The sequence below is a fragment of the Postia placenta genome (assembly GCF_002117355.1).
Source record: "Postia placenta MAD-698-R-SB12 unplaced genomic scaffold POSPLAscaffold_1, whole genome shotgun sequence".
NCBI lineage: Eukaryota > Fungi > Basidiomycota > Agaricomycetes > Polyporales > Adustoporiaceae > Rhodonia > Rhodonia placenta.
Window position 1 is genome coordinate 2,690,742 of NW_020169832.1, and position 25,403 is coordinate 2,716,144.

Genomic DNA, 25,403 nt, shown 5'->3' on the forward strand with positions numbered 1-25,403 from the left:
TTGTACTATTATTACCCTCACACTTGGAACGTACTCTCATGTCTCCCTGCTTTTCTTTGGTCTCATTTCATCATCCATCACATTCTCGCAAGCATCACACCTCTTTGTATATCTACACCGCGCTATGTTATCGATTATCCCCGTCGCCAATCTCCCACTCCTATTGTATACGACCTCGCTACCTTGTTCTCGTTACTGGACCATTCATAGACTTCATTTCTGGCTATTTGATCTCACGGACGGGTTAGCGATGGGTCAAACGTTAACGAAGTCGACAGATACACGACCTACTAATTGTGGCCAGTATTATTCATATCCAGTGTGAACAGTGTTCTTGGGCAATGCCAGACAGATGACCATGTCTTACGACCACAGAAGCAACGAGCATGAATGCTTGGAACCCACATAGAGTATAACACAGGTCAACAGACTTTGGCAGCGGCGCCGCTATATCCCCTCAACCCAAATCCCAACAAGCGCAGGGGTTTGCAGACAGACCTAGCGCTGCAGCAAACCTAACTGCGCATCTTCGCCAGCTGCCATTAGATACGCTTGGATTTCCAATCCCACCATCGTGTACAGCTTCCGTTAGCGAGGGACTGGCATCCTCGTCTGTGGACTGTCTCAGTCCACCAGATGCGACACATTCTTCAGGCCAAGTTTGACGTCTCTGTCGAGCGCATAACCTATCTCTCTCTCTAAAAGGTCTCCCATTGACTGGCCGTCGCGGTAGTATACCCACTGGTCCTCCGCAGCTGAGTAGTCGTAACGCTTCGGACCACTGTGCGTTCGGGCGAGGGTGATACATGGATGAGCGGTCATGGAACCTGTGCAAGAAGTGAGGACCAAACACACCTGACAGGCGACGAGAGCCAAATCTGTTTGTTTGGGGGTTGCTTGTTGATCACATATGTCCCGTTCTCCCCCAGCTTGAGTGTTAGCACTCCACTCTATGACAGCCATTAGATCCGCCATCCAAAGAAGCGCGCAGCTGCGCTCTGATTAGTGAACCTACGCTGTACTCGACCTCATACCCGGGGTCACCGATGTCGTCTATAACATACTCGAGGGATTCGAGTAGCTGATCCATTGTCACATCGGCAAGGCTGTGGTACTCATCGGCTGGCAAGTCCCTAAGTTAAGGCAGGAAGAGACTCAGCATGCACTGCGAGTAAGATGGCGTGATGTGCGGAAGTAGTCGGGCAGAGCACACATGTAACGGAACTACAGACCTGTGGACTACCTGCGGCGGCGGTGTTGCATAGCAGCGATACTGCGCCACGGATCGACCCACGTTCGGGGAATTACGAGCCTGTGTGAATAGAAGACGTGCGTGGTTTGCACCTGCAGCTGGCAGTGTACGAATTGCAGAAGATACTGCTCCCCTGGAGCCAGAAGCCTTGAGACCGGAAGACACTTGTCGGGCGAGCATTGTCATAGTTGCGAGCACAGTGCAATCAGCATGAGAGTCGTGCGCGAGAACGGAGCGAGCAGCAGTCCGTATTATACGAGAGTCCGGAAAGTGCTGAGAAACATGCCTGTTATGAGAGGACGACCAGAGTGTTGCCGCTCTATGGCGAGTGATCGCGCGAGGAGAACTCAGGTTAGGGTTTCCGCGTCATGGAAAACCACTATATACTACACACCCCAGCAGATTTTAATGCGCCGCAAATCGGAGCCGATGATTTATGCTTATGATTCGCAGTAGGGTATGCTTATTCTGTCCTTCGATTCACGTCTACAAAACGATCCATGGCACCTCGAACAGCACAAAGTCAAAGTATTCTTGTTCCAAAAGTGCCTGGTATTCGCCAACGAAGTCCTCACCTCCCGTATTGCCTCCAGACTTCAACTTTGATTTTGAGTTGGCAGATGAAGGGTTCGCCCGTCGGTTAAGGTATGCGAACTGCGTTTGAAGAGTCGCCAGTGTTCGTTTCGTTGCCTTGGGTTCGGGCTTTACATCACATATGGTCATGAGTCGCGTTCATTTCATGAATAATGGAGCTTACTTTCACAAGAAATCCTGTATACGACGCGGGCAGGCCATATCGTAGCACGCTCTCGACGAACAAACGGAGTACTTTCAAGTGAACAAGCAACTGGAATGCTTCCGAGAAGTTGGTACGAGAGAGCTGGAGAAGTTCGGTCTATCCCATACATTGCGTTAGACACATGGTTGGTGAGGGGGAAAGAAATTTAGGATGATGAACGCACCCATAGCTCCTTCTCAGTCATGTCCGCTACATCGAGCTCCTCACGTTGTTTGTCAAGGAGGTCGTCTGCATACTCAAACTCTCGCACGATATACCTGAGTGAAAAAAGTGGTCAAGGAATGGTCGTGTATTAGCTATACAGTGACCCACTTGTTCTCGCGGCACTTCTGTATGAAGTCGCTGTGCACCTTCTTGAAGACGACGATAGAGTAAAGCGAGTATTCATCGTCTGACGCGATTAGTCTTGCAGGGGTCAGCACAATTACTTCATAGATGATATTTCATTGTACTCACGTCGCTGAGCGCGGTACAACCATATTCGTTAGTCGCTCGTATTTGATATTGAAATCCTTGACGAGATTCCTAGCACGAAGAACTGCATATGAATTCATTCCGAACGCTGTCAGAAAATGCATGGCGAATCGCAGCGTACTTAGGGATAGCGAGCAATACAGTTTGCATGTACTCTGATTCACCAATAAAATGTTCTTTGCGGACTATGTCCACCAGAGAACGAACGGACAGGTTACCCCTGCAAAGTGTCAGTGGTACGAAGAACGGCAACAGAGGATCGCGTACGTCTTCTTCCGCTGCATTTGCACCAATGACCCCTTCGCCAGGTTATAGCTGTTCAGTTTGTTCTTCATGACATTGTCTATTGACGTCATTTCCTAGACATGACTTGTATGGACCTGCTCGGTTCACCGTAGGAATGCATATACACACCTTGTTCAACACATCGACCATGTCTGTTAACGCGCGCTGCACTCCATAACGGCCCTCATTCCATCTCCAGTCTTTAAGCAAGTACGCATCCACAGGCTGCTCGTTCACTTGAACATGTTGCGCGAGCTTAGAAGGATCATTGTTAAGCAAGTTACGGAGCGTGTCGACGGTCTTCGCGACGGTAGCCGTAAAGAAGGCGTCGTGCTTCGGCAATTCCTCTGAGAGCGTGACGAGCGAGTCAAGTGTGCCTGTCTGCAAATGACAACAGGTAAGATTCGCTGGTCTGTCGACAGAACAGTGAGTGGTTGCTCGCCTTGAACGAGGGGATTGGAAGCGCGCTGAGGGACGCGGCCTGGTTTCTAGAGTTGACCGCGAGTTTGGATGAGAGCTCGTGGGAGACACCCTCGGCGTCCCCGTCTTGCGGAATGGCGACGAGCCAGGTGCTCTGATCAGATGGCATCGCGGACGACGAGGGACGAGATGCTGGGCGAACGATGAGCGAAGTGCAAGTTTGAGTATAGGGTTAGGGTCAATTTAGCACTTCGATCAGGCAGAGTCAGCTATCGACGGGACGGCCATCCCATTGTGCCATCCGTAACACCGTACGCGTGCTTTGAGTATATCCATCCCCATGCCTGCAAGGCTGTTATCTCCTCGTCTCTCACTTTCTCGCTTCCTTCATTCCCTGCGTCAAAAGCGTACCATGTCGAGCAGCTCAGGAACGGTGTTTGGCGACGCCTGTCCCTTGACAGTCTCACCAGCACAGTTGCGCTCCTTGCTTCCTACATCCAGTGGCCTTACCGTTCTCGATGCGAGCTGGCATATGCCAGGTTCCTCTCGGAACCCGAGAGCTGAGTGGCGCGCCTTGCGAATTCCTGGCGCGCAGTTCCTCGATCTCGACGAGGTTGCGAGTGCCCATACGCTGGGGCTGAAGCATATGATGCCTAGCCCTGAGACGTTTGCCAAGGCATGTGGTACGTCTGGCCGAACACTCCTGTAGCGAATAGTATCAGTGATATATCCTACGTTGCTCTAGAGGACTTCGGTGTATCACCCGACTCACACGTCGTAATGTATGCGAATACATACCTAGTGCTTGATGAGATCAGCTCATTCAAGCACCTGAATATCCAGCTATGACTCGCATGGCATATTCTCGTCACCGCGCGCATTGTACATGTTCCGTGCTTTTGGTCATGCCCGTTCGTCGATCCTTGACGGAGGACTGCCAGCGTGGATCGCCTACGGATGCCCCACGGAGACCGGCGATCCGCTCCCTGTGGAAAGTGCTGCATATCCTGCTCCTCAGCTTGATACCAAAGTCGTGAAGAGTGCGTGCTACTTCCTTCGATTGGCGTTTCAACTGCTCGTCGTTTGGAGTTTATGAATATTGGAATGGCAGACGGATCGGCTCAGGCTGCAGAGCGTACCTGTCTCGACTTCCTCATTTCCCCTGCTCTGCAAGGCTGTTGCGGGAGCAATCACTCTGGGTGCAAATGCTCGAGCTCCAACTAAATCAGTGCGATGCTCAGACCCATGCATTCGCAGAAGCATAACATAGTCATCCCTACAAATCATATTATGGCTACCATTGGCTCAGTATGGATAAGCAAACTGCATGCTCATCATTGATCAGGTTATGAGCAGGTCGTAGCAAACTCTCGGTTCAATCCTGCCAATGAGCCCCTCGCGGATCTTGTACTTGATGCGCGCTCGAAGGACCGGTGAGTATTCTCCTTGTGCCGCCGAGCTTTAAGGCTCAATCCATCCCGAATATTACAGCTATCTCGGCACCGCGCCCGAGCCTCGAGCAGGCCTCTCTTCAGGCCACATCCCTTACGCATTCTCGCTGCCATTCACCGCGTTCCTTGACACGCGTCCAATGCCCTCGCCACCTCCAGCGACTGCGCAGCCCTTGCCTGCAGGGTCTTCCATCCCGGCACTAGGTGCCCATCCACCAGATGCCACACCACGCGACCCTATCCCAGATCCTCCGGCCCTGACTTTAGAATCCTTCCCGGCGTCGCTCCCCAAACAGTACGCAACGTTGAAACCGACCACGCAGATCTTAGATGTTCTCCGTGAGTCGCTGGGGCCCGATTTTGCTGGAGAAGTGCTCGAAGGCAAGCGGGGTGTCACCGCAAGCTGCGGGAGTGGGATGACTGCCGGCGTGCTGTGGCTAGGGCTGCAGGCCATCGGCGCTACGGAAGTGGGGATCTATGATGAGGTCAGTGAGCCTGATCACCACTAGGGTACCTCCATTTGACAATGTTTCCTTGCCTAGTCGTGGACAGGCTATGCCATGCGTAAGGAAAGCAAGATTACTAAGGGAGAAGAAAAGCGCGCGTAGACAGACATCCGCAAATCATCTCAGATGTGAAAATATATTGCCTCCCTCCGCGTGAGCGGAAAACAATATGCCAGTGGGGCTTTAACGAGCCTTACTCTCGTAGTTATTGCTGCCTATGTGTAGCTAGATCATGTGGGGGAGCCGTCGGGAGACGCCCACAGGCGTAAACAAATGACAACACGCCGCGGAGAAACACGCGGCCCTGACTCATCGTCACCACCTTCCTGCTCGTCGACGATGAATATCTAAACCAGGCGAGTATATTCATGATACAAAGAATGCACGATTATGTGGCAGTGTCTACGCGATCTCGAAGCCGGTTGATCAAGGCTTACACTAGCAAGATTCAAGGAACACACATTGTCGTCGGCTTCGGTGTGACAGCAATAATAGTGCGACACAAACGGCACGAACCGACACGAATTTGCAGGAATTGTGGACCAGAGAAGATATACAAAGTGACAACGTAATCAAGAGCAAAATTGCCGGTACTGCAGCAGAAATAGTGTGAACGCAACAGTTCCTCCCAGCAGGAAGATGGCAAGAGCAACAGCAAATGAAACCAAGCTTAGAACGACGGTGCCGTCCTCGTAGCACCACCAGCACATCATTTTTGAGCGTCGTCGCCCTCGGCATGCATTGTTGTGAGCGAGTCTTCAGTTGGATGAGTTGGTCTGCCTTGACGTTCTCGAACAATGGCGAAGGCCAGGTCCTGATTATTGATATAAGGCGTCAGCTTAGCGTTCTACTGTGTGAACTATCCGCAAGATGCGAGTACAAAAAACTCACGATAATCAACAACTGAAGCCTTATGCGGCGAGTCGGCAACACCGCAACGTTGGGATGCAACGCAAGATCCAAGTTTCTCAGACTCTCAGATTCATCAATTGCCTCAAGAAGATTCTTAAGAGTTGACGGCAGAGTCTCATCCCAATGCACCACTGGAGGTGCAGGGTCGCTCGCTTCCGCGACTGCCTCCACGTCACCCGCAATGTCCGACTGCTGCGAAGCCAAGTCACAATGTGAACACAAGCGTCACGACGCGCGAACATAAGGAAAGGAGACATACGAGCAAACGATCATACAAACGTGGCTCGTCGCGCGCGTAGGGATGGAAACGGTTCAGGTAGCTGGACCTGTACGCAGGGAGGCGGAGTGAGCTGGGTTCCATAAGGAGTGGCCGAGGGTGTGTCAGGAGAGGTCACGCCAACGAGCTGGAGAAGTGACGACAAGGAGAGTGGGAGGAGTGGGGGGTCTGTAAGGATTCGCAGACGCATTCACAGGAGGGTGAGGGAAGAAAACGAGGGCTGAGGGCCCCGACTTCGTCCATTTTAACGGCAGCAAGCGAGGAGCGACGGCGTTTTCGTAAAAGGGACGTTCGCATCAAGTCTGGAGGGTGATTCAACCTATCACGAGCGCGTCAAGCCAATCTGCAGATACCCCCGCAGCGCGTGTCTTCGCATCTGCTTCCGCGAACATTGCTGCTCCGCACCCGTCGATAAACGGAGTGATCTCTCGAAGAACACTGAGGGCTCTCGTCAAAAGAGATGGAACACAACGTACCACAAGATTCTTGGTGATTCGGCCAATGCGCGCAACAGTCATGACAGACTCATTTGCACCAGATGCCTCAAGGACGTTCATTGTGCTCAAGTGTTCTCTATTGTGATCCGACAGTGAGCATTGAGCTAACACGTGGTGAGAGGTCTAGGGATTGTGGTCGAGTGAGTATTAGCAGGGTCCAACGGCGAAGCCCCCGTAATTTCACTCGAGGCGACGGGCCAGTGTGAACCTTCCCGCTCAGTTGCCCCTCAAGACAGATCCACAAGCTCAACATATATGTATTGTTCAGCACATACGACAAGTAACCCTTCGCCGTTTCCCATCCAAAGTAAGTGCCCAGACATCCAAATCCCACATATCCGAGTTTCGACATGGCAAGTGACTAGCGTTACCTGTGACTGTCCGTGACCCGCCGTCGGTCGTCACTAGTCACGTCACATCCCGCCGCACGAGCGTACGATGCAGGCAAGTCATATTATGCATCTCTGAATCCCATCTATCTCATATATGTGCGTGCATTAACAAGCGTGCACTGTGTGTGCTCGAATCATAATGGCGTCCCAGAAAGCAATAAAGCACGACCTTGAAGACGTCGCGATCGACACTATAAACCCCGCACATTCGCAAGCCCCCACCCAATGAACCATGCAAAAAGGACGAAAGAAGAGAAACATCAACAAGCTTGCCACTCACCTTCCGAGTACAAGACATCGCCCCAACATGCATCATGACCCAGCGCGAGTCGTCTGAACATCCCACCGACGGGATCTTTCTCTCTTCATAGGTAAGACCACCAAATTCCATGGAAGCAGCGTGCCGCACCAGCCGCGTGGACATTGAGGCATCAAGCTATGAAAGTCCAGAGCTCAGGGAAGATCAAACGGCCACGAGTGTGGCACAGCACAGAAGCCACAGCACGACCGCATCGCAAGAAGCTGCGCTCCATGCGTCCCAAACCCGGTGTTGCATTCATGCAGCACTTGACCTTGTATGTGAACGCGAGGATAACCTGCGTCGTGTTCTTCGGCGTGACAAAAGCAACAATCAGGCAATTCCTGGGTTTACTTTCCCGACAATGACATCTAGGAGTTCCGCCTGTCGCCCGACAATTCAGCAAGTGTGACGGTTGAGCACAGACTCGCGACAGTATCCATGGGAGCTGGGTGAAGCCAAGGGAAGGCGGTCGTCAAGAGCGAGGGGAACGACGGTCGCCAGAGCTGATCGAGAGTCCGCGGCCCCGCGAGTGATCGCACGGTCCCTCCCCGCCGGCCATTTTCCCGCGTACACGGCAGCCACAGCAGCATGCGGGGCGAAGGCTGCTCGATTCTAACCGCTATTTACTACTGAAGGATTTTCGTCGACCACCGCAGAGGACATATCTCGCTGGGGCTTCAATTGCGATCTGCCTTGCAAACAGGACAGTCGGGAATTCATTACGACCTCCTGTTCCAGTTGCCTGCCTCAAAGACAACGACAACCGCTGCTGCTAGCTACTTCCGTGTTGCGACAGTCTCTAGAACAAGACGACTTTTTGCGACGAGAGCTTTCCCTGCAAGAGAACAATCAGGACGCAAACGCTACGACTCGTTTCGGTGCACTGTGGCATAGCAAGCACGGAGCACAGTACCTCCAACAGGCGTCTCCAAATGCTGCCATATCAATGACCACCGCGCATTTGTCAAATTATTCACCCTTGACCACCTACCTGAACTCACCGAAGTCGCTGCTCTTTCCCCCGAGGAATAAGCCAGCAATCATCTCGATCTGCCTCTCCCATTGTTTGTGTGCTGCTGCCACTACGGTTCCTATGTCGCTGCTTTCCGCACCGAAGTCGATGCTGAAGATGCCCTAGAACCGTTACGGTTACCCACAAGAATGCTGCTCAGAGTCCATGGCATTCGTCCCGCACAGCTCAGAAGCTGAGTGTCTACTTCCTTGCGGATCAAGAACCTTGTGGGTCGTCGGGACTGCTCGACCTATGCCAGACAGGAATGCATCTATCTTTTCCTATCTGATGTCATGTGTGTCTTCCTCTCAGGAGAAAACAGTCTCGCTTAGATGCGGTCGAGATCATGAGCAGGTATCCACAAAGACTTGCGCTGCAAATCGCAGCGATGACTTGTTTCATACTTCACAATGTGAACGTCGCGTTAAGCGATGGGCAGAGTATATTTCAATCTAAGGGCGACTATTAACTTGGCTCCATTGAGGTGAGATTCTCTTTGTACCGTCGCTATTTGTTGGGTCGTACAGTGGCTTACGCTCAGGACTTCGTGCCAGATTACCCCAATTCTGTCAATAGGGTATGGCACTTCAATATGGCATGTGCATGGCCGCCACAAAAGGTGAGATCTTGAACGATGAGGTTCCCCGCATCCACAGGTCGTCGATGGCTGAAGCATGTCTTCGGTTACCGGAACGGCACGACGAATATGCTCATGCCTAACCCTCGCTAGGACTGCGTTCGCTCCTATAAGAAACCACGTCTCACGCAGTCTGTTTCCCCCCTTGTCACCCTGCCACTTCGCCCCTGTCGTCAATCCCGACACGCTCCCCATCTCCGAGACCCCCTCGTACTATCCTGCGTTCATCGTTTTCGTCAATGTTGCCGCTATCGCCATGCAGCGCACGCTGCCCCCGAAGACCACGGACTGGCAAGACAAATCTACATTCATCCGGCTGGTGCGCCCCCTTCGCTTCGGGTCGCTTAGTGCCGTGATATGTGACTCGTTTCATCATGCACAGGCCTTCAAGACGGGAGTACATTCTTTGTGTTTGAGGGCTCTTTCTTCAACTAATCCTTTCTTGGCCGGCAGATTAACACGAGCTCGGGGCAGCTCGCCGAAACATGTATGTCCGACTAGCCCTAGACTCGTGTTACGCCAGAGAAGGGCCACGCCCGTGTGGATGCGTGCTGGGCTTCGCTGACCTCACATCGTCTCTGTGGAGATCCTCGTAGTCTTTGGCGTTGGCACGGCTAGCCTAAAGAAGCTCACCCGGGACGATCTCGTGAGATACTACTGGATCGTGGTGTTCAACAACGCTGAGCTGTACGGAGGGTGCGTTCTCGGTGAGTTCCGCGATCGAGAGCGAAGATGTGCTGAGCTGCGTCAGATCTCCGCACTCGAGTAGGTCTCGGGGTTCTCAGAACCTAACCACATCGAACCTCGTCGTGAGCGCCCCCCTTGTGTGAGTTGTTCAAGTACTTCAGGCACTAGCATCATGGCTGTGTAGACGCCTACAACTGGATCTTCACCCCACTCTGGCTGGTGATTGAATCGTACGGTGCAGAACCACGACCGTGCCAGAACGAATAAGATGTGCATCGTGCTTGCTGGGGCATGAAAAGGACTTGCCGTATCCGCTGCATCTCGGAGGCAGAACTTGCATCTACATTGGCTTATCTTGCATATATTGACCTCGTCTTCTCTTGTGGTTCTCATTTCACCCACTGGTGTCCAGTCATAACTCTGCGCACATCGTGGTTTAGAACGGCCCCTGCTCTGTTTCTTGGCAGTTTTGTGTTCTGGCTGAACCACAAGACCTTGTGCGTCCATGCGGACATCATACAGCGGGCAGAGGAGGCTTCATGAGAGCCTGAGCGCAGCACTGCCCGGTATTACACTCATACGCTCTGATGCACTTAAAATGACACGGGGCTGCAGGATGTACATAGAAACACATACTATGTTTACCTATAAACAGCCCCTTCTCCTAGTATAGTGAAGTCTACACCACGCATGGAATCAGTCCTGCGCACTCGGTGCCGCAGCCTCGGCAGCCGGTGGTCGGGCTATTCCACCGGCATACCCTGCTGCGCCACTAAATCACAGAATGGAGACGAAGATCATTAAATTCGTGACGACATTGCGAGAAGTGTAGCCATGTTACATTGGGATACATTCATGTAGTGCGATACTGGTACAATGCAGGGATAGGTTGTGAGGCGGTTTGTGGACTAAGAGAGCGATGCGATAATGTAGATCTAAACTCACGAGACCTTGAACCTTGGGAACCGACGACTAGATATGGCGGAAATGACTCGAGAGGAAGCGATAAAATCGTAAGCATGCTGCGTTTCTCCCTGTCCGAACGCGCTGCGCGATGCCACCAGCGCTCCAACGTGACTTCACATCCTTTGACGCCGGCAACTGCTCGACGACATCGCGGTTTGACGACTGTCGAGATGGTGTTGATACCGCGACATCGGGAACATACTCTCTCTTCGCCTGCGTCTCCCAGTGTTGCAGTAGGCCGACGAAGGGCGGGGGAGGCAGCTCCACTGGTTCTTGTACGAACGCGGGAAGGCCCGTGTAGCAGAGGGAGACGCGATGCCGCGGAGGCTGATGTGAGCGACTCGACTTGCGCAGCAGAGTGACAGACCACCTAGCACGGGAATGAGGCCATGAGAACCGGCATACACTGTATGTGACGTACCCTTCGCGCAATAAAACGTTGTAACCGATGCGCGCTGCCTCTTCGAGGAGACGTGCACGCGCTCTTGACAAAACGGACCGAAGGATGTGGCGACGCGAAGGGCCACTCTCTATGCTGCAGGTGATCGTTGTGCTCATCATAGATTGTGACGTGCGAACGACGTCGAGATCTGGGCGGGGAACGCGTTCGAAGTTGACTGCGCTGTCGGACCCGCGACGAAGACCGACGCACCATCATGACCATCGTACATCCATACAGGCTCGACAGTCTTCGAGTCCACGACTTCCCAGCACTCGGGCGTGTCGCCCTTGCCAAACCAGGAGGGCATCGTGGTGGTCGGCGAAGAGGTCGGGATTGGGGTGGCGGAGATCGGTGCTTATAGGGGTGCTATACCCCAGTGAAGAGGAATGTGGGGATAGGGGTCAGGCGCGTGCGGCAGCCTTACACACCAAAGGGGCGAGGCAAATGTGCTGTGCTTGAGGATGGTAGCAGTGAAGCATGGAGGCCTGCTCGAGACGAAATAAAACTACTCTCCAGGCCGGAGCGCGAGGCTGTGGCGAGGCGTGCAGCGTGGCGGTACGGCCGGTACCGAGGTATATAAGCTTTAAAGCGTCGCGATGACTGACTGGGACCAGGAGATGCCGAGGCTATGACGCTGGCCCAAGGCACGTCGGTCTGTCATCTCGACGGAGAGCGTACATGATATTCACATGCTTCGAACAGGACTGGGTGATGACTCACCAATGATGATTAAGCGCTAAGCGCTGCCCTCCATCAGACTGGAAAGGCGGTGCAGCGTCGGCCCCGACGCTGAAGATCACTTCTCGATCCGTAGTGACCCATAAAATTCACCGCTTGGATTCAGATCGACGATCGCAGGGGGGAAGAGTAGTCCTCATCACAGTGTTGTGGGCATCGCCACTGTCGGTGGGAAGCGGCGGCGTCGGGGCGTCGGCGGGAATGCTTACGAGTGGGCGATGAGCAGGATGGGCCCGCGGTAATCTTATCGGATAGGGGAGACATCCCGATTGCTTCCGGCGTCTCCCCGACACCGCTGTCCTAATCGGGGAGGTGTCGTCGTTTCCAGTCTTTTGCAGGGTGCATCGTCGACGGCATCTAGGGTGCGATGAATTAGGATTTGCTCCATAATTAACACGGTAATGAGCATTTAGCCCGGAAGAGGTTAAATTTACCGGTGTGACTACACGTAATTAGCGTACTCAACAGCGGACGTTCACCATCAATTACCGACAAGTATCCCAGCCTGAATCATCCATGCAAACTTCCCCCAGTTTACAATTTTCGCTGACATATTGTGCTCCTGTCGCTCTCCATAAATTGATTCAGGACCCCTTGCAGCAACCCGGCGGGACACTGATCGTTCTATTACTGTAACGTTGATCGTCCTGATTTACCCTGATCTACACACTACATTTTGACCCTGAGTAAATTACAGCGAATAAGGTCGATTAATCAGAGTGAGATTCAGTCACACCACGCCTTAACAGCATCCTTGCTCCTACTCACAATTCGTGTTGTTGAACTTGCAGGAGTTCACTGGCTTGAGGTCAGACATCTGGCCAGCTCCCTGAGTTCAACTCAAGTTCGTGCGTGGAACATCATCAACATCAAGCGCATCATTTGACTCAAATTCCCATATATATAAAATCATGTATTTTGCATCAATGTCATCCAGCTTCTTCCTCACGCCTAAGCGAGTAAGGCCATGGCTCCAGCGACGCTTCCCAACAGACCAGCGATGCCGACAGCAAACTGCGTCCTGGCCGCACTCTTTGTGCTGGTCGAGGATGCCGACGCGGAAGCAGAAGTGGAGCTCGCAGTGATAGTAGGAACCGCGCCAGTGCTGAATATCGTGACGCCAGCATTCTGCGTCGCGTTCGTGCACGAGATGTCCGACGGGACGGTGTATCCCTCCACGAGAGTGACGTCCGCGCACTACAGGCAGGCCAACAACCACGTCAGCATGACCGTTCGTATCACTTCTGTGCGGATGGCAGACACGGACCTGGTACAGCTCGCCGTCGCCGCCATCAAACACGAACTGCAGCGTCGCGTTCACGCCGTTCTTCACCCCGGCGATGCCGGCCGCGCTGATGTCGATGGGCGCGCAGAAGGAGCCCTCGCCGGACGTCTCGAAGTACTGCACGACGAGCTGCTGCTGCCCGCTCGCGGTCGAGAAGTTGGCGAAGTTGTCCGGATTCGGCGCGGTCGAGATCAGCACCCCGACTGTGCAAAACGAACAAGACGGTCGCGTGACTTTTCATGTAACCGGAAATGCATGGCATAGGGCTTACGGATCCACAGCGGGTGTTCCGAAAGCAGCGAGTAATAACCGCCGCTGAGGGGGAACTCGGTACGGTTCGCCGTAGCGTCAGCGTAGTTGTCTGTAACAACGAGCGGTGTCAGCCAGTGTGTCCTAGATGCACCATAGAGTATACAAACCGCAGAACGTGAGCTCGTTGGGCATGTTAAACGGCCCTCGCGGCCCCGGGTACTGCAAGTGGAAATGCGCGGACACGACGGTCAGAAGACCACTTAGGACAACGGCAGCGGCGAAGTTCATCATGGTGTCTGTCGTACGCAAATGCAGATCCAGAGGAATGTCGTAACGCGACGAAAGTGGGCGTTGGACTCGCTCTCGGCGAGAAGGAAACAGGGTTTTATGGGCGGAGCAGCCACCGTTGCCGCCAGCGCATGGTGAAAGACTTTTTTCTCTTCTATTTGGCATAGTTTCCGTTTCGGTGGGGTGCCTGTCTTGGCATCGCCAGTCTGATCATGCCTGTCTCGCAGACGTCGACGAGTTTCAAAGTCGAATGGACAGCTGCCCGAATCCGCGCGGAAATGTGGGCCAAGAGGCTGCAGGCTGATAGAATGGAACGGAACAGTGGTTTGATATGCCAGAAACAAAGGAAAAAGGGACGCCTGGCAAATTGGCTGCCCAGTCTAGCCGTCTAACTCTTGGCAATACGAAATCCTCAAGTCCACAGTATCCTCCATTGGCTAGATCCAAAACGCTCAACGCGAGAGCAGCGCACACGTTCTAACGAGCATAGTATACAAATGCACTGCGAAGTTCCTGAGCCGCGAGCGCGGACCGCATCTACCCGACCGCAACCGCTGAAACAAATCAACCTGTGCTGATTAGTGCAGAAGGTGGTTATCCCGCCCACCCAACCTGCCAAACAGAACCTCTCCAAGACCCAAGCCGAGCACGATGGCGATAATATAAGCGGCCTGGAACGTCCTGTGTGAACTATCAGCGCGAGACTCGGGAACGGGGCGCCATCAGTGGAATGAAGCGGACGTAGACCCACATGACTGAGAGCATAAGCAGGTAGGCTAGAAGCGCTTGCAGCGCGTAGAGCACACCGCGTGGGAGGTCGTGGGATAGCATGAATGGTTCGACGGTGCGGATAGGGCGCTGGAGGCAGAAGACGGGGCCGGGGTACTTGCGCGAGAGGCTGTTGACGTTGACCTCCTCGATGTCGAGCCCATTGTCCTTATTCTCGAGCGAGGGAGTCGAAGCTTGGGCATCGTTGGCGGGATGGCACCCTGCTAAAATGGAAAAGGCCCTTATAACAGCTGTCAGTAAAATCCTCCTTCGCAGTTCCAGCAAAATGAGCTACCTCCGTCGCCAATGGTCCGTCAGGACGCCACGCGTGGCAGCGACCCAACGTTCGAAGATCGCAATAGCAGCCAGGACGAGGCATGCCCCCGCAATGGCACCATGGGAAGAAGGCATTAACGTCTTGAACAAGAGATTGTCTCCACCGGTGAAGTGCAGGTATGGGGTCATCATCATCATGTCCATAGTGGACATGCTAGTGGCGGTCGCCGCAGACGAAGCGGCCGTCGAGGTAGGCATCGACATCGACATTGACATATCCATGGCTATAGGCTTGCAAGGATGGAGCAATCCAGAGAGCGATCGCTGGGACTCGACAAGTAAAGCGGAGTGTGACAAAAACAGTCACGTGTCACGTGTATGTGCAAACAAGGACAAACCGCTGAGTGGCTGCGGTGCAGTTGACTGAGGGTTAGAAGCACAGCACACAGGGCGGGGATAGTGTTAGGAGGAAAGCTCAAAGTGTTCAGCCACCGTTCGATGCCAAAGGTCGTATTTTATAGGCCTGCTTTGATATGAATACATCCTTACCTCGCGAACATAACGGTACAGGGAGCTTGTGAAGCAACGCAGACATGCGTGAGGTAAATCACAGTGCACTTGCTGCTGTGATCGCCCAGCTATACAAAAGCCGCATGACCAGAAGCATCAAGAACAGGCAGCGACTCCACAAGCAAGGAGCGGAGTGAAGATCTTGATGCGAACGATAGGGCTGACGAACGAGCGCAATGTCGTTGGTGGGCAGGCGCAGATTCGGAGAACGACGCTCGCACTTTGCCTGCCCGTATCGCGCATGATCTGTGTCTGAATGGGCTTACCCAATGCAGAGCATTACGACACTCGGGGAGATTAACGTAGGCTAATAGCTTGATAGCAGTCCGCTTTGATGCGTGCAGAGGACCTAAGTACAAGGTGTCAGTGGTCGACTCACCTTAGCTGCCTGGGTATCAAGAGGAGGGGAAAGAACAAGATGGCTCATGAGAAAAGTCTGAGGGAAATGAGCCAAGCGTGCACGGGACGCGGGGCCCGTGTGTCAGCGAGAAAGGCCGCGAAGCAGGCATGGTGAGGACGACGCTCCCGCCAGCTCACGGCCGTTCTTGACTGCCACAGACGAGCAGCGCTGCCCACACACAGAGATGTGGTGCGCAGTAAAGAAAGCGAGGGGGACGAGGATGACGACCGAGGATGGTCAAAGGCCGCACCGGGCGCTGCACAGACGAGGCAATTGTGCGCAGCCAATGGCAATTTGCCGCAACCAGGGCAGGAAATGGCACGTGACGTACGCGTCTCACGCCATCCTCGGGCGATCATTGCAACACTCCTGCAGCTTTCGCGGCTGCCGAATTGGAGCCTAGGGTCCCCTGCCTCATCCTTTCGTTTCCTCGATACCGACCTTTGCGACCATGTTACGGGTTGTGGTCAGAAGAGTGCCTCTAGCCGTCAGTTTGGCTCGTGCGGGGCCGGCACCTCGCCTCAGGGCTACCCTCCCGCGCTCCGTAGCCGCCGTGCGCTATAAGACTACAGTCAGCCCCGATGTCAAGAAACAGATACAGGAGCAGGATGAACTGCGACGCGACTGGGATGCCAAAATTCTCAGCTACGAGGAGCTGAAGCCGAAGACGCAGCAGCCGAGTCCTGTGAGTTGTCATGTGAAGATCATGATGTCGTGAGGACTCTTAAGGCCAGCCCCGTTCAGGACGAATACATCATTGACGTGCGCGAGCCCAATGAAGTTCTGCAAGGCTCCATCCCCTCTTCCGTCAACCTCCCGCTCTCCGTTCTCCCCAACTCGCTGCACCTCGACCCGGCCACCTTCAAGGAGAAGTTTGGCTTCGAAAAGCCCCGCCCCGACCAGCCGCTCGTGTTCTACTGCCGCAGCGGCGTGCGGTCCACGTCTGCGTGCGACATTGCGAAACGAAATGGGTTTACCAAGTGTGTTGCGATTGTTTACAGATTTGCATGCACTAGCTGACGTCAGATTAGCATCCACAACTACAAGGGCTCATGGCTTGACTGGACGGCTCGGGAGGGCATCAAACCGTCATCATAAGGGCGCAACCATGCGCACTGATCCTGCACGTATATTCTACCCTCAAAAGATTATCCAAGCCGTATCGGTTACATTTGTGGACGTTTGTGGGAAAACCGCCTACGAACCACCCACCGCCATGAGTCGCAATTGATACCGGCTGCGGCTTAACAAATTGCAAAACGGGCTCAGCACCAGAATTGCATTGCTTTAACCAGCCCACTACACCAACGCGGGACATGCCTGTATCTTACATGCGAGCCGCGAGCGACGACGCGAATAAGTAAGCGATGTTAGACGAGCGATGAATACGACAGAGATTGAGCGAGGTGAATAGAGGTAGATGAAGCAAGCGAGTCTAGCTAGTAGGTCATATATAACGTAGATGAGCATGCGACAGACAGGACAGAGGGACTGGATGTGATGTGATGCGTGAGGCTGCATGAGGACGCGGCGCGGACACAAGACAGGAGACGAGAAAGACGGCAAAGAGAGGATAGGAAAGGAAAAACGGAACTGGTCCGTGCGAGTCGAATGTCCATTGTGGATTTTTGCTACAGCGAACAATTGGGAACTCGTTTTGAAGCTATGTACGGCGGCGGACAGTAAAAACGAAGAACGTCCTTTGGCGAGGCACCAGTCCCGAGTACCGCAGAATTATGGAACGTATCCAAGCTCGAAGGGGCTAGGGCTTTAGAGGCCCAGGTTAGAGATGACACGCGACACCTCGTCCATGGCGTCCTGGTCCATAGCGAAGCCTGCGCGCGAGGCGTGAGCGGAGCTAGGCATACCGGCAGTGCGCGCAGGCGGACCGTACACGCTCGGGAACGACGGCGCCGTGGCAGAAATCGGGCTTGAGCTACCGTTCGTGCCGGTGCCGGTCCCCGTCGCGGTGTCGGGCGAGTCCGGGCGGGACAGGCCTGAATGGCGGGGGACCTCGTTGATGCGCGTGAGGGAGTACGTGAGATCGAGCGACTGGGCACGATTAGTCAGAGACCGCGGCTTCGCAAGGTTGTCCTTCAGCTTCGCCTCCAGTAATGAGTCCGAACCACGCTTGAGTGCATCCTCGCCGCCACGCCGGTTGGGTAGACCAGAGCCCTATGATTGAGATGAGACCAAGGATAGCGATGACTAAAGGGCTACTCACAATGGGGGCCATAGGAGCACCCCATATTTCGTTGGAGGGACCAGGTACATAGTTGGACGATGGCTCGAAGTCATCCTCTTCCTCGAGATGATAGATGTAAGTCGGCGGGGCGGGGTTATTGAAAAGAGCCTTGACATCTGGGGAAGAGCTGGCCATACGAAGGCGCCTGTCAATCATGGCCTCAGATGGGCGTCCAAGATCAGCCGAGTCTAGGGAGGTGTCAGCTCGTCTTGTTCTGTCTAAAACCACGGCATACATACTCTGGTGACGTGTTCTGGCAGTCGAGAGCACCTTGCTGTCGAAGTGAGGGAAGGCATCCGTGAATGAGTCCGTGCGTTGGTGAGTGCGTGGCGTGACGGAAGGATAGAGGTGGACATTGTGATTCACAAGGAATTGGTCCAACAACTCGCGGGTCGTGCTCAAGTGGTCGCTGTTGCTGCGCTGGCACCTGAATCTGAACCAACACTCCGAAGGCGAATCGGACGGAGAACCCGGAGGGGAGATGATTACTTGATATTCCTCCTTGATGCGCTCGACGAACGCAGTGAAGTCGGAAGATGCGCAGATGCGAGTCAACTCCGGGTGAGGGGGGACAGCCACAGCGGCCTCGAACGGTACATGATCCTGCGAAAACGTGAGATTTTACAAAAGGGCCTGAGAAGCTTAATACAAACCAAAAGCATAGTGGCGGCGATGTGAATCTGTGATTCGGGTCCAAAGATTGTAATCATGTCAGACGCCCTCTCTTTGTCGGGGAAGCGCACGGTCGAGTTGGTCTTCGCCTCGATGTCGTGAATGAAAATGTGCTTTTCACCTAGAAGAGTGCGATGATACTTCCGGGGGATCGCTACCGTGTCATTCATGTAGTCCTTATCCTGTCATGCGTGTTAACGACGGCCTTCGCGACGTGCAAAACACGCGTACCTTAGGATTTACCAGTTCCATTACGGACTGTTTCAGGTTCTCCAAGTTCATGGCATTCTTAGCGGGGGTCCTCGCGATGACATTATCTTCGTTGTCGATATAGCCACCCATCGCTGCAAATTCCTCCGCATTCGAAAACTTCACATAAACGCCATACTTTTTCATGATGCGCTGGATGCTTCGTCCGCCAACACCGATGATACGCTTGTGATACGATTCCGGAACATGGAAAGAGATTTCGGCTGGCAACTCTTCCTGAAGTAAAGTCAATCCTTGCAGGACAGCGACGTCGTTGCCCGAGATATCGATGAGGAAGTTGTGCTCATTCAACGTTTCGAACTTGATCTTGACATTCGTGGTCTGCATGATTTTGTTGATTTTGCCGTTCTTCTTGCCACTGATGAACTCGCGATGCTCGTTGGCGAGCTCGATCTGGAACCGTATCTCGTGATTGAATTGCTGATAATATTGCGATCAGTCGACATCAAATCACCCGTCTACATAATGAACATACCTGGACAATTTCCCGGTCCAAGAGTATTGATACGGTATTGCGGACTTCGTTTTCCATGCCATGGATCTCGAAACACATTCCTTTGAAGATGACCTCCGCACCCGTGGTCAGAGAGATTTGCGAGGAGATGGCCGCTGCTTGGACAGGCGGGAAGCCGGCAGACGGTATCAAAACGTTGAACTGCGGTTGAAGAAGCCAGATGTACGCAGTGTAGAACTGACATGCCTGCATCTCTGGCTCAGATCAGATTATACGGTCGAACTTGTATCATACTCACAAGCTGCATCATAGAACGTATGGTCCTATGAATGTTCACCCTCTGATCTCCGTATACAACCACGGGTCTCTGAGTCCCGATGGGGGGAAACTCGATGAAAGTGGCATTATCATGCATGAACGCCTTCAAGTCATCAGCACGTTCAGTGATCATCCAGTCCATCTTGCGTGGCAGGAGAGTAGTGTCCCGTGTGAGCACTTGATGCTTCTGGGCAGCGACCGCTGTTAGATATGCAGACTCGTCATTGTATTAGCGAGCGTACCTTGGTCACCATTAAGTTCAGAAGCATGTCACGAGCCCTCCCCACGTTGACATGTTCACCTGTAATCCATATGGTGGCCGCACTGGTGGCCGCAGACGGCAGCGAAGGATTCTGTCCAGTCTGCCCGAGTTCAGGACCAACGACGCCCTGCAGCGGGGAAGGATAATATATGTTTGTTGCTGTCTCCTCCTGGATAGACTGAAGTGTAGCCCGCTTGCGTCCAGCAATCATCGCATGAAGTTTGCGGTCAATCTCAACAGGCTCAACATACAGACCGCTCTGTCAAATGGAGATTGATCAACTGACGCCGAGATTAGGCGCAGAAACCGCACATACCAGCTCATCCAACATGACGAGGAGTCGAACACGAGCGAGGTCGACTGAATCGCCATGGCCCGTAATGACCAGCTCGCACACACGCTCTGACTCTAAGCCCACCCATCCAGTAGTAGCGCTGATGCCCTCCGGAAGGCTACGCGTAGAAAGGGATTCTGCACCATTGACGACAGCAATGTTCGCCAACGTTTGAGATGCGATGTCATCAAGACGACGGCGAACTTCAGATTTCAAACCGGGGCTCGGGGAAGCGGGTGCGTCGAGGATCTCTGAGCGTACGACCTTGATAGTCGCACGATTCTGGACGAAAGAGTGTCAACGAATATCAAGCGCAGTTCTTTAGTCATCCTTACTTGAACAGGGCACTCTTTTAGAATGTGGGCTCTGGCTAACATCACTTGCTGGTACGCGCCTGAGACCTGGAAGTTCCATGCCCTGCCTTGGTCGGCAGGGGCGATGGAAACGCGAACCCCAAACGCGTTCATGACACTAACTACGAGCTGCTCCACGGCATCATAGGAGGAGGAGGACACAGTCCCCTGAGAGTTGAAATTATTGTGGTTAGCGTATTGTTGTTGAAGCTGGGAGTAGGAGTCGGTGTGTCTGAGGCCAGATGCATAGTCGAGCGAGGAAGCAGGAGAATGAGCGGGTCGTGAGCGACGCGGATAAGTAAACGATGTGGTGTAGAGTTCCATTGTCCTTGTCCTGGCGGGTAGATGCGAGCGAAGTGTACAGAGGCTGTCGGGGTGGGTGGTAGGGAAACAGGTCGGGTATGAGGAAGCACTGGGGTATGGACAAAGTGGTATCCGGGCGTGCCCCGCGCAGCCTCGAGAAAGGGGAAGGAGGCTGGAGGTGGAGGGAGAGGGAGAGAAACAAGGAGAGACGGCAACGGCGCGGATAGGAGCACGCCAGGCGAAAGAAAATGCGGGCGTCGGTGCGCCTCGGCGCTGTCCTCCCCAGCCCGCGGACTCCCAGCGGACTTTGAATCCCCGCCTGACAAACCTCGGCTCCGCCCGCCCCGGCTCGCTAAATCATCTCTATTACGCCCAGTGTGTACTACTCTAGTTTACAAATGCTCAAACCCTTCCACAGGCTGCCACTCGTCGTCGATGCTCTGAAAGTCGAACAGCTTCGAGTAGCACCGCAACCCCGGCGTCGAAAAGTGCACGTACGGGTTGCTCGGCAGCAGCTTCTCCCCGCACCGGTAGCAGAAGTGCTGCTTGCACTTTGCGCACGTCATCTAACCCATGGCGTCAGCCCCTCAAAGTAATACAAGCTGCGCTGACCACACGTACGTGATTACACCCCAGCGACTTCTCGACGTGCACATGGCAGCTCGGGCAAGCCATCGTCGACTGCTCGAGCCACTGCTTGTTCGCCTGCTCCTCCTGATATTTCGCAACAAGCCTGCGGATATTGGTTGCCCCGAACCGTCGTTCCAGCACCAGTCGCTCGGATGAACCCTCAGGCAGCCCCATGTACTCCAGCACGAACGCCTCCGTCTCTGAGATTGGGCAGTCAGAGAGCGGCCCATGCCTGTCACATTGCCCAGTCAGGCGATGAAGCGGCCAGGAACAGACTAGGCTTACCATGTGCGCTTGCAGTAGGCGCAAAAGGAGTAGCCACAGTCCGGGCATGTGCGCAGGCGCTCCCAGCCAGAACCCTCGTCAACATTCTGCGGTTTGGGCACAGGTCGCTGGCAGAACGACATTGGACAATGAATGATGGTTGGGTCTACGAAAGGAACAGGATCAGCCGCATCCACTCATTCCAAAGGAGCAGACCTACCTCGTTCAAGCTCGCGCTTCTCCCGCAACCACTTCCATCTCCTCACTTCCTCCTCAGTGACCACCCTCCTCACGTCCTCTTCGGTCGCCTCCCGTCCAGCCTTCACGCATTGTGGATCCGGACAGCCGACACGCCCAATGTCCCCCTCCGCAATGCACAACTTCCAAAAGTCCTCAAGACATGCACGACAGAAAACGTGCGAACATGACAACAATATGCACCGCGCCCCCTTGATAGACGTGAGACAGATCTCACACGTATATGAAGTTTGTGAGAACCTAGTCAGCTGCATCGACTTGTCGTAAGCCTCGAGGGCGGTCACCAACACGTGCGGTGCCGGGTGTGGTATTCTATTAAAGGTTCAATGAGTAATTTGCGATATGAAGATTTACGGACGGACGGACAGACATACCGAATACAGTGTTCTCCATGCGACGTAAACGTGAGGCCGAGGACGTCTAGGAATTCGCCACTGCGCAGCCACTCAACCCACGTATAGAGAACACCTTCGCCCTCCTCCCACATCTCGAGTAGCCTGCGCTGAAGTGCGATGCCGAGAGGAAACCATGCGTAAGTCGCATGTAGTGACACGATCGCCGGAGGGCCGTAAGGGTATGAGGGAGGCAAGACAATGTCTAGCAGCAGGGGTGGCAAGGTAGCCAACGGCAGATGCGTCGGGCCAGACGCCCTGAGTGGGCTGGCAGGCGAACCATGGGGCATAGCAGTCCCAGGGTAATCCCGGCTGCGGTCGTGGAACACGGAAACCGTCTTCGGGTCGGAGAACTCAATGGGTATTACCAGCTTGAGGGTCCCGCTGGAAATATCGCCAGACACGGAGTCCGGGTAGATGGACTAAGACACACGGAACGCCTCTGATTCAGTGCAAAACACACACAAAACTCTGTAGCACACATACCTCTAGTACTTCCCATTCTTCCTGCTGCAACGAAGTGCACCGCTCGAGATCCGGGTGGACTGTAACTGTCGTCGCAGACATTTGCTGAGAAAGGAGTAGGATGTACTGCAGAGAAGATGTCCTGACCCTTGAGTTCGAAGACCTGAGAAAACGAGCCTGCTCGAGATGTTGCGGATCCTCTGCAAAGTCTTTGTCAGAGAGGACTTGGTCAGGATTCAGACGCACTACTGCTCGCGGCAGCGATCACCGATCGGAGCCAAAATCGGGCCTTCAGATCGCACGTGAGATCCGTGCTTTTCAAGTGAGCTGCCAGACTTCCCTCGCTCAAAACTCAGAGCTGGGAACCTTCAAAATAAGGTTGAATGTTTGCGTGCAACTGTATGTTATATACGCGATGGATGTTTTCTAAGTTGGGATGCAGAGGGTGCCCACAGTACCTGAAAGTGTTTAATGGCTGCCATGATGTCAGTGTAACTTAGAATGAGCAAACATATGTTCTGCCAATGAACTTGTGGAAGATATCATCCTGGCCTGCTCTCCGCTGCACACTTAGCTAGACATTGAACTGAACGAGAGGCTTCATGATTGCAAGCGCCGCGGACGGCAAAGCGGACCGGGTGGTATCCTCTCCGGTGAGGCTCCGAGAAGAACAGACAGACGGGGACACACGCCCAAAAATCGCCTTGACGGTATGGGATCGCGAGTGAAAGCACTGTTCATCAGGCCTCAGTGGTGGTTCGGTGCAAACCCATATTCACTTCCAGACCCCAAGATTGGGGTTAGGGTCCTTAGGGAACTGATTGCATTTTCACGCTACATAACGGTTCTCAATACTACATGGTTGGGTATGTAAGTACAAGGGTTTGTGTACATCAAGTGAGGGGCTACTCTAGTTAGCGTCAGGGATAATGTGAATGTGAGCATGAGTACAGGATGGTCCTCCGATGAAGCAGATGCCGTATGTGATACAGATGACGCGCGCTGCGGCGTGGATGAGTAGCCCAGAACGACCCACTAATAGACCCAAGAGAAAAGGACGACATAAAACCCAATAAGTCCAGGAGATGGAACTTCTTGTCTCAGTGAAGAAAGATAAAGTCAGCGCTATCCACTGCGGCTCAGTCAGCCGAATCGGGGACTCTTTTCCACCCTCGAGAGGGCACCCTGAAATTGAGCGACGAATAAGGGCCATCATACGGTCTAGAAGGCTTATCGTTGCTTACCCGAGGGAGTAGCAGCGCGTCCTCCAAGCTTCGGACGATGATTATCGCCCAATCATGACAAGCCAACTCGTGTATGCCACGCTTTTTGGTGTGAGAGTTAACCAACTCAGTTGCAGTCTCGCTGTACATCTCGAGAGCGCCCAAAACTTGGTCGTTGATCTCTCCCAATAGCAGCTTGCCGGCATACGGTGTGTTGCCGTGCTTGCTGGTCAGGTGTACACGGCGTACAACACGAGGCTGGTAATGTGCTGCATTGCCATCACGGAATACCTGTATGGGATGACCAATTGGTTCAACTCTAAAGCATGTGAACGCACGTACCTCGTAGAATGTCGCATAGGCGAGATCGTGAGCTTCGTATGTTACTGCCAAAGCCCAGTGTCTAGGTGACATCCTGCATGACGACTCGTACCATACAAGCCACAGGTATGCAACCATTGTTCTGCAGTGGTCTAAGATCGATGAATGGCTGAGTGCACTTGCTGAGGGGAAACTAGACGACATGCCCACCTTATATAGTTCGCAACCTATGGTCTTCTTGCTGACCGGTTGATGTGCTTACCAGGCTGCAGCACCGTCCGGAACCGTGTGTATGTCCTGTGGATCACTGTTACATACCAGTACCATGAGAGAAAGGCAAACTGGCTTGGCTTGGGTCGGGCGGTGCGTTGGGCGGTCAGTCCGCCACCATCTGAGGGCTACAAGGGCTGCGTAAACCTGCAGGCCCGAGGTGAGTGAGGGTTGAGGGTGAGCCGTAGACAGACGACTGAGCGGGCCAGACATTGACGAGTCGGAAATAGCCATCTTCAAATGCTTCGATTGACCGCATCCCAGCTGCGTCCCTGCAAGTGCCTAGCCGCACGTGCCTAATCAGGGCCATATTCCGGCTCTCCGCATGCTAGCTATTAGCCTTTCTGCCTCTGCCGCTTCCTCTTCTCGTATTTTCTGCTTAGGGTCGGATATACATCGCTGCATACCGTTCAGCTGACGCTCCGACCCTTGAAGGGAAGTTCGGTCGAAAATTTCACAGCGGTTCGTGGAATCCTGGAGGC

General features: G+C 53.7%; 12 protein-coding genes across 12 annotated transcripts; 4 read left to right on the forward strand and 8 right to left on the reverse strand.

Annotated features, from left to right (window-relative positions):
* Positions 1–624: 624 nt before the first annotated feature.
* Positions 625–1,132, reverse strand: POSPLADRAFT_1130565 (hypothetical protein; the record flags this gene model as incomplete). Its single annotated transcript, XM_024483969.1, has 3 exons — positions 625–781; positions 856–950; positions 1,016–1,132. Coding segments are annotated over 3 exons (369 nt in total), but the record flags the coding sequence as incomplete, so codon positions are not given.
* Positions 1,133–1,738: 606 nt separating this feature from the next.
* On the reverse strand, positions 1,739–3,399 carry POSPLADRAFT_1127011 (hypothetical protein; the record flags this gene model as incomplete). The annotated part of the gene is made up of 9 exons (XM_024483580.1): positions 1,739–1,954; positions 2,010–2,147; positions 2,215–2,308; positions 2,364–2,456; positions 2,508–2,576; positions 2,647–2,745; positions 2,793–2,884; positions 2,940–3,187; positions 3,231–3,399. The coding sequence occupies 9 exons, from the start codon at positions 3,397–3,399 to the stop codon at positions 1,739–1,741; spliced, it is 1,218 nt and encodes a 405-aa protein (XP_024344538.1).
* A 243-nt stretch (positions 3,400–3,642) lies between these two features.
* On the forward strand, positions 3,643–5,289 carry POSPLADRAFT_1051871 (hypothetical protein; the record flags this gene model as incomplete). Its single annotated transcript, XM_024480214.1, has 6 exons — positions 3,643–3,913; positions 3,976–4,012; positions 4,074–4,270; positions 4,576–4,663; positions 4,722–5,166; positions 5,224–5,289. The coding sequence occupies 6 exons, from the start codon at positions 3,643–3,645 to the stop codon at positions 5,287–5,289; spliced, it is 1,104 nt and encodes a 367-aa protein (XP_024344539.1).
* A 263-nt stretch (positions 5,290–5,552) lies between these two features.
* On the reverse strand, positions 5,553–6,567 carry POSPLADRAFT_1038153 (hypothetical protein). The gene is made up of 3 exons (XM_024477341.1): positions 6,359–6,567; positions 6,079–6,291; positions 5,553–6,001 (listed from the first exon to the last, which is right to left on the reverse strand). Exons 1-3 carry the CDS (start codon positions 6,458–6,460, stop codon positions 5,897–5,899), a joined length of 420 nt encoding a protein of 139 aa, XP_024344540.1. The 5' UTR covers positions 6,461–6,567; the 3' UTR covers positions 5,553–5,896.
* A 2,685-nt stretch (positions 6,568–9,252) lies between these two features.
* Positions 9,253–9,984, forward strand: POSPLADRAFT_1051873 (hypothetical protein; the record flags this gene model as incomplete). The annotated part of the gene is made up of 4 exons (XM_024480215.1): positions 9,253–9,534; positions 9,598–9,612; positions 9,669–9,702; positions 9,812–9,984. 4 exons carry the CDS (start codon positions 9,253–9,255, stop codon positions 9,982–9,984), a joined length of 504 nt encoding a protein of 167 aa, XP_024344541.1.
* An 890-nt stretch (positions 9,985–10,874) lies between these two features.
* POSPLADRAFT_1042942 (hypothetical protein) lies at positions 10,875–11,617 on the reverse strand (the record flags this gene model as incomplete). The annotated part of the gene is made up of 3 exons (XM_024478190.1): positions 10,875–11,238; positions 11,290–11,458; positions 11,521–11,617. The coding sequence occupies 3 exons, from the start codon at positions 11,615–11,617 to the stop codon at positions 10,875–10,877; spliced, it is 630 nt and encodes a 209-aa protein (XP_024344542.1).
* A 1,562-nt stretch (positions 11,618–13,179) lies between these two features.
* Positions 13,180–13,873, reverse strand: POSPLADRAFT_1084466 (hypothetical protein; the record flags this gene model as incomplete). Its single annotated transcript, XM_024483028.1, has 4 exons — positions 13,180–13,245; positions 13,316–13,536; positions 13,605–13,694; positions 13,753–13,873. Coding segments are annotated over 4 exons (498 nt in total), but the record flags the coding sequence as incomplete, so codon positions are not given.
* Positions 13,874–14,702: 829 nt separating this feature from the next.
* On the forward strand, positions 14,703–16,451 carry POSPLADRAFT_1042945 (hypothetical protein; the record flags this gene model as incomplete). The annotated part of the gene is made up of 5 exons (XM_024478191.1): positions 14,703–15,255; positions 15,556–15,672; positions 15,832–15,997; positions 16,085–16,214; positions 16,263–16,451. 5 exons carry the CDS (start codon positions 14,703–14,705, stop codon positions 16,449–16,451), a joined length of 1,155 nt encoding a protein of 384 aa, XP_024344544.1.
* Positions 16,452–16,473: 22 nt separating this feature from the next.
* POSPLADRAFT_1079367 (hypothetical protein) lies at positions 16,474–16,985 on the forward strand (the record flags this gene model as incomplete). Its single annotated transcript, XM_024482979.1, has 3 exons — positions 16,474–16,572; positions 16,632–16,867; positions 16,919–16,985. Coding segments are annotated over 3 exons (402 nt in total), but the record flags the coding sequence as incomplete, so codon positions are not given.
* A 232-nt stretch (positions 16,986–17,217) lies between these two features.
* Positions 17,218–21,119, reverse strand: POSPLADRAFT_1176683 (hypothetical protein; the record flags this gene model as incomplete). Its single annotated transcript, XM_024488437.1, has 10 exons — positions 17,218–18,062; positions 18,112–18,320; positions 18,372–18,735; positions 18,786–18,986; positions 19,036–19,494; positions 19,550–19,774; positions 19,827–20,033; positions 20,089–20,367; positions 20,425–20,724; positions 20,778–21,119. The coding sequence occupies 10 exons, from the start codon at positions 21,117–21,119 to the stop codon at positions 17,658–17,660; spliced, it is 2,991 nt and encodes a 996-aa protein (XP_024344546.1). The 3' UTR covers positions 17,218–17,657.
* A 371-nt stretch (positions 21,120–21,490) lies between these two features.
* Positions 21,491–23,209, reverse strand: POSPLADRAFT_1127883 (hypothetical protein; the record flags this gene model as incomplete). The annotated part of the gene is made up of 7 exons (XM_024483675.1): positions 21,491–21,664; positions 21,720–21,960; positions 22,014–22,158; positions 22,213–22,562; positions 22,625–22,909; positions 22,970–23,064; positions 23,129–23,209. 7 exons carry the CDS (start codon positions 23,207–23,209, stop codon positions 21,491–21,493), a joined length of 1,371 nt encoding a protein of 456 aa, XP_024344547.1.
* Positions 23,210–24,250: 1,041 nt separating this feature from the next.
* POSPLADRAFT_1042949 (hypothetical protein) lies at positions 24,251–24,789 on the reverse strand (the record flags this gene model as incomplete). Its single annotated transcript, XM_024478192.1, has 3 exons — positions 24,251–24,292; positions 24,352–24,621; positions 24,673–24,789. 3 exons carry the CDS (start codon positions 24,787–24,789, stop codon positions 24,251–24,253), a joined length of 429 nt encoding a protein of 142 aa, XP_024344548.1.
* Between the last annotated feature and the right edge of the window lie 614 nt (positions 24,790–25,403).